The 10,893-nt window shown below is 38.9% G+C and overlaps 1 protein-coding gene across 1 annotated transcript; it reads left to right on the top strand.

The window, feature by feature from the left end:
- Positions 1-5,903: 5,903 nt before the first annotated feature.
- On the top strand, positions 5,904-10,002 carry LOC125869743 (CASP-like protein 4A1). Its single transcript, XM_049550185.1, has 3 exons — positions 5,904-6,230; positions 9,425-9,700; positions 9,745-10,002. Exons 1-3 carry the CDS (start codon positions 5,904-5,906, stop codon positions 10,000-10,002), a joined length of 861 nt encoding a protein of 286 aa, XP_049406142.1.
- The last annotated feature ends 891 nt before the right edge of the window (positions 10,003-10,893 follow it).

Here is a 10,893-nt window from a genome sequence, read left to right as displayed (position 1 = left end):
ATATATATATATATATATATATATATATATATATATATATAAAATAATTTTCGCGCTGTTAGAATTAAACAAAAAACTAGAAGATAAGATCGCAGAAATTAATAAAAAGTTAGATATTTTATTAGAAGATAAAATCCCCGAAGAAAAAACAAAACAGGATAAAAATATACAAGATCTGATAGAACAACTAAAGAAAACAAAAATAACTCCCCAAATAGATAGACCTAAAGTGATGAAAAAAGACAAGCCATGGACCTTTTTTCAAACAGGAGTAGAGCACCCCAAGAAAGACAAAGGGTCAGTTTCTCTCAAGATAGAGTAGGAAATAATATGTTAGCCAAGATAATGAACTCGTCCAGACCTAGTAGAAGTCAACAACTAGATGAAATAATAGATGTAGACAAAGATATAGAAATTTTCCAGCAAAATAGATTAAAACTTCTAAACCCACAAGTACTTTATAATACAGGACTATTCTCTTCAAAAGCACAATTATACAGACACTGTAGAGAAGAACAAATGTGCATATTAGGAGACAATAGTGAAAGTATGAGTTTAATTAGCAAAGCATCTATGAAAGAAATACAAAAAAGAAGGATGAATCTTATGCATATGGGATTAGTGGTAATTGGACTTAAAGGATTAACTAGGAAAAATCTAGGAACAAAAGTGTTAATTACTTTATATGATGATAGATGGGCAGAGTCAAAAAGATCTATAATAGGTCTAACAAAAGTAGATATGACCAACAACAGTGGAATATTATACTGTAGCCCAGACTTTGTGATAAATTCAACCGAATTTGGTAAATATATAAAAATAGGGGTTCAAACTAAAGGTTACGAAGAAATGAACATTAGAAATAATTTGCTAGTATGCGTAGGCTTCATAGGAAAATTAGCCACTAGCAGCAGCTCCAAGTTCAAAATCAAAATAGACGATGCAGTACGTTTAATGGGAAATAAGGGAATAAAACTAATGAAATCCTTAAAAATAAACTCGGAAGAATATGCTGGTAGAGAATGGAATTTAGAGAAATTCTGTAAAAAGGAAGTTTTAAGACCCAATGACCACCTTACATATACTAATAACAAAGGACAAACCTCAATCAGATTTATCGACTATAAATACTCAGACCAAAGAGAAATAGGTGAAGACCTCGACGACAACACCACCGAAACAATAATAAACATATAAGGAATGAATATCCAGATCATAGAAAAAGACGACTACGAAGTAGATAAATTGATAAAAAAGACCAAAGAAATACACGAATTAGATAAAAAGAAGAAGCAATCTTCAGATGTAAAGGCTGCAAACTAAGAGCAATAAACTTCTTTATGGTAGAAAGACACTTTAAAGGATGCAGAGCTAGAACAGACAATTACGGGTATAGATAGGAGGAAGAAGCACAAGAAGAAAGTGATGACGAGACAACAAATAGTTTAAAAGAATTTATGGAAACCGCCTCAACTAGTTCAAGTCCGTTCCAAAAAAAACCACACCCGTACCACCGGTGGAATATACCATAGGTAACTTACCAAGGCACAGCATCTTTAGACAAGACCCAGCTACAGAACCAGAAATGGTTAGACCAATAGGAATAAAAATGCCAATATAAGCTCATATCAAACTCCAAGACGGGGGAGATAGAGGAAAAATACTAAATATAGCAGCAAATGACCCCCAATTATGGAATTCAGTAATAGATGTATGGAAAGGTATAGTGGTAGCAGACTACATACACCATTACAGTGAAACAGATGTAGAGACCACATATAAATAAATGGAAACCTTTTTAGGAGAATCAATTAAAGGAGTATGGAAAGCATACAAAATAGCTTACCCTCAAGAGTTCCAAGAATTGGTAAACATGGGACCAAAAAAGTACAACTTTACTAATAAAATACACATCCTAGTAACAGGAGAAGACCCAAAAGTGGATTAGTACTATTACAAAAGAATGCGTTAATAAAACTAGAGCAACTTAGCATAAATAATTGGTGCCATATAAAGAACTTCCTAAAAGACTTCTTCTGTTATTGCGCCATAAGCGGTAACGCTTTTGACCAAAGTTTAGGAAAGAAACTTTTCAATAAGCTCCCTGGAGCCCTAGGAAGAGAAATAGAAGAAAGATAGAATAAAGGAGAAGGAGTAATAAAAAACCCAACCGCGAATTGGTCTATAGGACATAAAGTACAACACGTAATGGAAATACTACAAGAAAAATGTACGAACATACAAATACAAAAAAAGTTGAAACAAAGTGAGACTGGCTTCTGTAAAAATATATATACAACACAAAGTTACGATCAAAGTGATCCACAAAGAAAGTATAAAAAGCCCTATCAAAATAGACAGGAATACAAACCTAATAAGTACTATTTAAGAAAATCAACGGCAATAAAACCCTACCTAAATAAAGACAGGCATGTAAGAAAACATAATAATAACATGATTTATAAAAATAGCCTAGCTTGTTTCACATGTGGAAGTGAAAAACATCTGGCCAATACTTGTCCAGGAAGAAACAACAGTAGGACAAGTAACGCCCAGCTTATAGAAGATTTTCAAGAAACCCTGATAAATGTAAACGACTATATGTCAGATAAAGAAAGTATGTATTCAGTAATAAACATAAATGCCTTAGAGGGAGAAAGACAAGACACATAAGATTCAGAAGGAGAAACATTAACAAACGAAATAGGATTAGAGAAGCTAGATTTAAATAACCTACATGACCACACCTTTGTCAAGATACAATATGACCACGAATTTTCCAAAGGAAAAGGTTTAGACAGCTAGCGATGTTTCAATTGCACATGCTATCCAAGTAAAGATAGAAGAGCAAAATGCATGAACTGCTACCTTGAAAGATGCATTTAGTGCATTGATAAAATGTTCAATATTAAAGTCAAAGACGAACAGGTTATCAGAAAAGAAAAATCGCTAAAAGCATTAGAGGATAGAATAGATAACTTAGAAGAAAGAATGGGTAAATTAGAAGCATTAGAGGATAGAATAGATAACTTAGAAGAAAGAATGGGTAAATTAGAAAAAGGGAAAGAAATGAAAGAAACCAACCAAATCAACGATAAATCACCCGAACAAGAAGTAGAACTTTTAAACAAAGAAAATGCTACATAATTTGAAGGATTAATTTGTAACGAAGACAAAAAAATTAATACCATAAAAATCTTGACTAGAATAAATATTCAAGACTATGAGATAGAAACTCTCACGCTAGTAGATTCAAGATGTACGAAGAGTATAATAAATACATGCATTTTGCCCTAGAGGTAGTAAAAGACTTCCCAGAATCACAAAGCGCCATGCAAATGGAAGGATCCTCTAATATATATAAGCATTATGTTAGTGACACAAAAATAAGTTTCTTAAACACTTGTGCGGACTTTTATAAACCTACCTATAAGTTAGGAAAAATCAGGGTAAGAGATCTAAATATTAGGGTAGACTTTGTTTTGGGATTAGATTTCTTACTACCTAATAATGGGAGTTGTCTACTTACCAAAAATGGAATAATATTCTCGAAAAACACTACTCAAACCACAATAACAACCGAATATATTCCAACAAGATCTAAATATCCTATAGAAACTAGTGAACTTAGCCCAAACACTTCAAAACAAATGCGACAAAGGAGAAGAATGTACTTGTACCAAGTTACATATTACAGATGAAAAAGAAGAGATTGAACTATTAGAACTTAGCGTTTCAGATACAAAAGATGTAGAAAAGAATTACACCTTAATAGAAATAAATACAGAACTTTACAACTTTAAAAAGGTATTACAACACATAGGAGTAATAAAAAATCAAAATGATCTAGAAGAAGTAATTCTAATTCTAGAAAAACTAGAAATAATTGGAGAAAGACCCTAGAAGCACTGGGACGCCAATCACATAACCTGCAGACTAGACATAATTAACCCAGAATACACGATAAAAACAGCCTTTATAGAATCAACAAATGAAGACCTAAAGGAATTCAAAGATCAAATAAAAGAGTTACTAAAGTTAGGAGTAATCAGAAGATCAACATCAAAGCATAGATAAGCAATGTTTATGGTGAGAAATCATAGTGAAATAGTAAGGGGAAAAGCAAGAATGGTTATAAATTACAAAAGACTCAATGATAACACCCGAATGGACGAATATAAGCTACCAGATAAAACCGAGCTAATAAATAGAATACAAGGAAGAAATTTTTTTAGTAAGTTCGATTGTAAGTCCGAATACTGGCAAGTAAAAATGCACGAAGATAGTATAGAGTGGACTGCTTTTACATGTCCAGAAGGACATTTCGAATGGCTAGTAATGCCTTCCGGACTAAACAACCCCCCCCCCCCCATTTTACAAAGGAAAATGGATAGTATTTTCAGAGATTATAAAACTTTATTCTTGTATACGTAGACGATATTTTAGTATTTAGTAACAATACTAAAGAACATCTAGGTCACTTACAAATAGTCTTTAAGCTATTCGTAGATAACGGAATCATAATTAGTAGGAAAAAGATGGACTTATGTAAAAACCTTTTAAATTTTCTAGGAATAGAAATTGAGAAGGAAAAATTAAATTACAACCTCACATAGCAAAGAAAGTCTTAGACATGCCAGATAAATTAGACAAAACTAAAGATTTACAAAAATTCCTAGGGATTTTAAATTATGCAAGAAATTTTATAAAAGACCTAGGAAAAATAGCAGGACCCCTATATTCAAAAACATGAACTACAAGACAAAAGACGTTTAACACAGAAGATATAAAGTTAGTACAAAACCTCAAACATATGGTTATCACCATACTAGACTTATCCCTCCCATTAGAAACTGACTATCCAATAGTCAAAATGGACAGAAGTCTAGAAGGGTGGGGAGCAGTACTCAAAACAAGAAAAAATAAGTACGGAGACAAAAAGGATGAAAGAATCTGTGCCTACCAAAGTGGAAAATATAAAGAAAAGGGAAACATGAGTAGTATAGACGCAGAAATATTAGCAGTAATCTATGGCCTAAATAGTTTTAAACTATATATTATCAATAATAAAGAAATTTCAGTAAGAACTGATTGCGAAGCTATTGTAAAATTTCATCAAAAGATAGATGGAAAAAGCAGTAGTAAAAGAATATGGTTAAATTTTTTAGATGCCACGTCAATAGATAATATATCCCTGGAACATATCAAAGGGAAAGATAATTCGTTAGCAAATCAACTTAGCAGACTCATGAAGACTAACTATCTATTTTCAGCATGAGTACATGAAACTACAAAGCCAAGGCCTCCAGCTCAAGCAATACTACAGACGAAATAGACAAAGACTTATATCTCCAGACTTTCCTAAAGAATACTTTCTTCAAACCCCATACTATATTAAATGAAGCAACATTGAACACCCAGAGCATTGAGAGACTGCATTTCAGAAGACAAAATTTGATATTTTACCCCCATCCAATTTAAGTTTCAGAATAAAGCCGGAATCAAATATAGATAGACCACAAAGATGTTTGATAGACAATTTATGAATAGCATATAACAAACTGCCACGAGACAATAGTTACTTCATTTTAGTAATGAATTCGTTAAGCCATTATTTTACATAAAAAAATGAAGACAAAAAATTCAAGTTTTATGTGGTAGTCCAAGGAAGTCTGGCTAGCATTTTCCAGACATGGACGGAGGTAATAGACTGAATAAAAGACTTCCCCACTCCCCTCTTCAAAGGATTCAATGACCTAAACAAAGCCCTGGATTATGCGAGGGGAACTTTTGGACCAAATTATTTTCTAAGTCCAGCCTTAAGACAAATCACAAATCCTTTCCCATAGTATAATATCCAAAAAGACACAGGAAAAATAATATTTTGCGACCACTGCTCTGCAATGACTGACGGCTTCAAAAGACAAAACCAGACCATTGAGAAGCTCGAAAAAGAAAAAGAGAAAATGACACAACACATCTACCTTTTACAAGAAAGAATAAAAATTTTCTATTTCGAAATCAATCAGACCCAACCATTACAAGCAGAAGATCATCCAAAAGAAACAAGGAGTTCTCCATCTCAGTCAAAAATGAATAAGAAGGGTGTACATTCCACAAAGAATGTAGAAGAAGCTACTGTACCAACCAAAGGTACATCTAGTCCCGTTCAAACGGTAGCGGGTGAAGACTTCTCAAATTCGTTGATTGCTGACACTTTGCCAAAAATTGTAAGAAGATTACCAGCTAGTTTTGATATAGCAAAAATGTAATGACCCTCCTGGTCATTTTTGTGTCTTTCCTTCTGTGTGTCGCTTAGAGCGTTCCTATAGCAACCCCAAGTCATTTATGACTTGCTGGGACTGATGGTTCGGTCACCTAGTCGTTCGTTTAGTTATGGTGTGAGTTTTAATGTTTTGGAGCTTATGAACCTTGAACGAACATTTTCGATCAAAAGTTCAAGAAGACAACCTCAGAATAGAATTTTGACGATTCCATCAGCTTCGGAAGGGTCATTTTAGGCTTGTAGCATGGTCGGCATGACTCTCGAGATTTTCAGTGTGAGTCGGTGCGATTAGGCGTTTTAGCCTTTGAAATTTGGCTTAAGGTTGACTTTGGTCAACATTCTTGGAAAACGCGCTCAGATGAAAATTCCTTTAGCGCGGTTAGCTCTGAAATGTTGATTAAGGTCTATAACTACCTTTCGTTCGACTCCCGAAGCCTCCGGACTCATTTCGACCCCCTTAGTGGATTTTGGTTAAAATGGCATTTGGAAGTGGGACCCACTTTTTATCGAGATGACCTCGGATGGAAATTTTGACTGAGCCATTGAGTCCAGAATATCGAATTTAGTAGGGTAGAATATCTGTTTTATTTTTATCGGGTACCGATCAAATTCCGAGCACCCCATCGGACACTTTGGAGATCTGGTGCAGCTCTTTAGCAACCAGAGTTTGGGCCTTTAACGACCAGTTATTGGGTTTTAGCGACCGGTTTCGTCCTTTTTAAAACCCCAACTTAGCTTTATTCCTCATTTTAAAAGTGTGATACCTTGAGCTATACAGGTCCGATCTGGGCGATTCAAAAGGCAAAGTTGTGAGATTTTTTGAGGACAACGCGTTGGTGAGCTTGGATAGTGATTTGGGGTCCCCGTTTGAGGTAATTTTTGTAAAACACCTGCTGCCACGACCTTTTTGTGAGCTTGATTTTGGAAGATTTTGAGACTTATTTTCTCAACCATTTTAGGTCCGATTTTAGTGATTTTGAGGCTATCTTGAGTGGTTTTTCGAGGAGAACATTGTGCTGTTGTCAGAATTTACTGTAGACCGCCCATTTCTGGTAAATATGTTGAATCAACTGCTGTCCCATTTTTTTAGTTCTTGAGAAAAATTTGGGTTTTGGTTGTATGTTGGTACTGTGTTGTTTCTGAGCCCCGAATTGTGTCCCATTATGGAACACAAGTTCGGGGAGCTCTTAAGAACCTACTTTTGCAGTAAGTTCAGAATTTTCAGCGCAAGTACCACGATTCCTGTTTTGACCCCAAAATTGACTCGTCTCCGTTTGTTGTATTTTTGGTGTCTAAACGACCATAATGACGTTATGACTATATATTTCATAGCGGAGTAGCGTTTCGAGGACGTTCGGAAAGGGAAAGCTCCGGAGAAGTAATTTTGGAGCGCGTGTGATCGGCCTACAGGTAGGCTATGGTTTCCCTCTCTTAGATTGAGCTCGAGAATGTGAATGGATGTTGATTAGTTGGGATTTGGGTTGGGTAGTTATTGAATCCTGCATAGGTGTTAAGAAATCATGTTTTCGGCTTATTTTGAGAATTATCGGGTAACTGTGAGCATGCTTTGTGTTATTAATTGACCCTCCTCGCTATGTGGAGTGCTTGCATTCTTAATTTACTATTTGTTGAAGCATTTGGGCCTTAGTTTAGGTTTGACTAGGGTTTGCCTTAGAAATACATGATTCAGATCCGATAGGCCTTAGTTTTGTCCCGATGTCGCTCGGCCGACTTAGATCCTTGTAGACTGATGTAGCAGACTTAAGTCTGATATTTTGGGCCTTAGTTAGGCGATACGTTTGTTACGATGATAATTATCCTTATTTCCCGGATGTTACAACTTCAAGAGTTATGTCGGCGACACTAGTTCGGCTTCGCGATTTGAATTTGATTTTCGATTTGGTTCCAAGGACTTACATTGATTGGATATGTGTGGACGGCATTTCATGGACATTTATGAGTATGGATCTATTGAGACTCTTTCAGCAGCTACATTGGCACCTTTATAGAGAATCCGGTTTAAGGTTCGACCTCTATTGCCCAGATACTTATATAGAGCATCCGGTTAGAGTTCCGGCCTCTATTGCCCAGATACTTATATAGAGCATTCTGTTAGAGTTCCGGCCTCATATACTTGATACTTGTGATTGGTTACTTGGGTACTTCTGGTGAGCATCCGGTTCAAGGTCCGGCCTCCTTACTGTCAGATTCTACTAATTAGGGTTGAGGTTCTGGTTCGATGCTCTTCGTTCTTGGGTTCTTATATGCAATTCTCTTTAGTTATAGTTATTATGTGTACTCGTCGGGCTTATGGGGGTCCGTTCGGGTTTTTATTTAACTTGCGCACGAGTGTACCTTCTGGGCTTATGGGTGCCCAGTTAGGTGTAGTTAGCTTATAGATTACTTTAGTTAGTTCTTTGTACACTCGTGTGCATTTCTTTGTTAGTTAAATTTTTTCTCTTGACCTCGATTTGTGTATTCCTTCTTTTCATACTGCCTTTACTTTTCAAGTTCAGTCGGCCTATGATGCCTACTGGGTACCTGTTGTTTTGGTACTCATGCTACGCTCTGCATCTGTTTCGTGATGCAGGTTCGGGCACTAGTAGCCAGCGTTGACCGAGCTTGGAGCAGACTGATCCGGAGACGGGGGTGAGCACACGGCGTTTTGTACTATTTCAGTCTTCATCTGTATATATAGACTTGTCTTTTTCTTTTCGAGATAGTCTAGTCTCTGTTGTCCACTTTTGGGACTTGTACTCATTTTGTTAGTAGCTCTGTACTAGTGACTTCCAGGTTCTGGGAGGGATCTTTATTTCTATATATGTTTTTGGTTTGCTTCCGCCTGTTTATATTGTTAGTTGCCTACTCTTGTTTAGTTTATACCCTCAGACCTATTACTTGTTGTTTCGGGTTACGGGATTGGCTAACCTGCTGGTCGGTTATAGTAGGTGTCATCATGACTTGAGAAATCGAGTCGTGACAAGTTGGTATTAGAGCCCCAGGTTTATCGGTCTCACTTGTACAGAGCTAACGTCTAGTAGAGTCTCACGGATCGGTGCAGAGACGTTCGTAACTTATCTTCGGAAGGCTACAGGATGTCCTTAGGAAAATTTCCTCTTTTGTTTCGCTTTCGTACAGCGTGTGTCTTATTGGTTTCTAGAAATCTCACTTGTTTCACTCTTTCGTTGGCTGGCTCGCTCGCGAGGTGGTGCGGCCAGGGGTGGTGCACTCGGGCCTGCAAGCAGAGCCTCAGATTGGGGTAGACGCCGACCCCGAGGTCGAGGCAGGGCCGTAGCACCAGCCCGAGATAGGGAGGAGGAGCCTCAGGCAGCATATGTACCTCCACAGCCGGTAGGGCCGGGGCCAGCCCAGCCACCACCTGCACCAGCTGCAGCTGCAGCTCCTGATCTCCATGCTCTGCTGACTCAGCTACTAGCAGCTATTGGGAGATGCGACAGGCACCAGCCCCAGCAGCACCAGCACCAGTCCCAGTAGAACCAGCTCCAGCGCCGCAGGGTCAGCCTGCCGCAGTGGCACCAGAGGTTCAGCCGCCACCAGTTCATGTGACTGTCGTGTCAGACTTAAAGGACGGGGAGATGCCACTGCGCGAGCAGAAGATGCTCGGGGTATTCCAGAGGTTGGCACCGCCGATATTCTCAGGGGCAATTAGGGAGGATGCCCACGAGTTCCAGCTCACTTGTCAGGAGCAGCTATAGTCATTAGGCCTCTTGGAGTCGAGAGGAGTTGACTTCACCGCTTATCAGTTTCGTGGGCAAGCCAGGTAGTGGTGCCGCTCATATCGAGAGTCCAGGCCAGCTGGATCGCCTCATGTATCTTGGAGTGAGTTCTCAGAGGCTTTCTTGGCCCGGTTCATGCCACGGAGCGTTAGAGATAGGCTTCGTGATCAGTTCTCCAGATTGAAGCAGGGCCCTATGACCGTCTCAGAGTACGAGATGAGGTTCCATGAGTTATCTCGACATGGTACCATGATCCTACCCACGAAGGAGGAGAGAGTTCGTTGTTTTGTACGTGGGTTGCAGTACCGTCTGAGGGTCGACACAGAGCATTTGGTTTCGGCCGGCCGTTCATTTCTTGATGTTGTTGACCATGCCCGATTCATGGAGCATATTCATTGCGAGGACCAAGGGGGCAGCAATAAGAGGGCACGCTACCAGGGAAGCTACAACGGGTCCCAGACTAGAGGGAGAAACTCCTATGATAGGCCCCGCCAGAGGTTCCAGCAGGGTCAGTCCAGTCAGCCTGTTCAGGCGGCATTACCTGCTTCTGAGGGAGGCCAGCATCAGCAGAGTGGTCCTAGTATGGGTCAGAGTTTGAGGGGATCAGATTCCCTCCATCCCTACCGTGGTCAGGTTACTTCAGGGCGTTCAGCTTCGAGGTGATTTGATTGCGGTGCGCTTGACCATTGGTCCAGAGGGTGCCCCTGGCGAGGGTGAGGAGTGATTGTACCAGCTCCTTTTGCACCTAGACCAGTTTCAGCAGTGCCCCCTCCAGCTAGAGGTGGCGATCAGGACTAGGGTCGTCGGGACAGCCGACATGGTACCAGAGGCGGAGCTCGAGGAGGCAGGTTAGGTGGTAGATCAGATGCA

The sequence above is a fragment of the Solanum stenotomum genome, chromosome 7 (genome assembly GCF_019186545.1).
Source record: "Solanum stenotomum isolate F172 chromosome 7, ASM1918654v1, whole genome shotgun sequence".
Lineage (NCBI taxonomy): Eukaryota > Viridiplantae > Streptophyta > Magnoliopsida > Solanales > Solanaceae > Solanum > Solanum stenotomum.
Note: the sequence above shows the minus strand (reverse complement) of the source record. Positions and strands in the feature narration are given on the sequence as shown.

Coding starts and splice junctions, on each gene's coding strand:
- LOC125869743 (XM_049550185.1), top strand. CDS start 5,904: ATGACTGACGGCTTCAAAAGACAAAACCAGACCATTGAGAAGCTCGAA. Junction 6,231..9,424: donor CTGACACTTTGCCAAAAATT/GTAAGAAGATTA, acceptor GCTTTCGTACAG/CGTGTGTCTTATTGGTTTCT. Junction 9,701..9,744: donor CTGCAGCTCCTGATCTCCAT/GCTCTGCTGACT, acceptor GAGATGCGACAG/GCACCAGCCCCAGCAGCACC.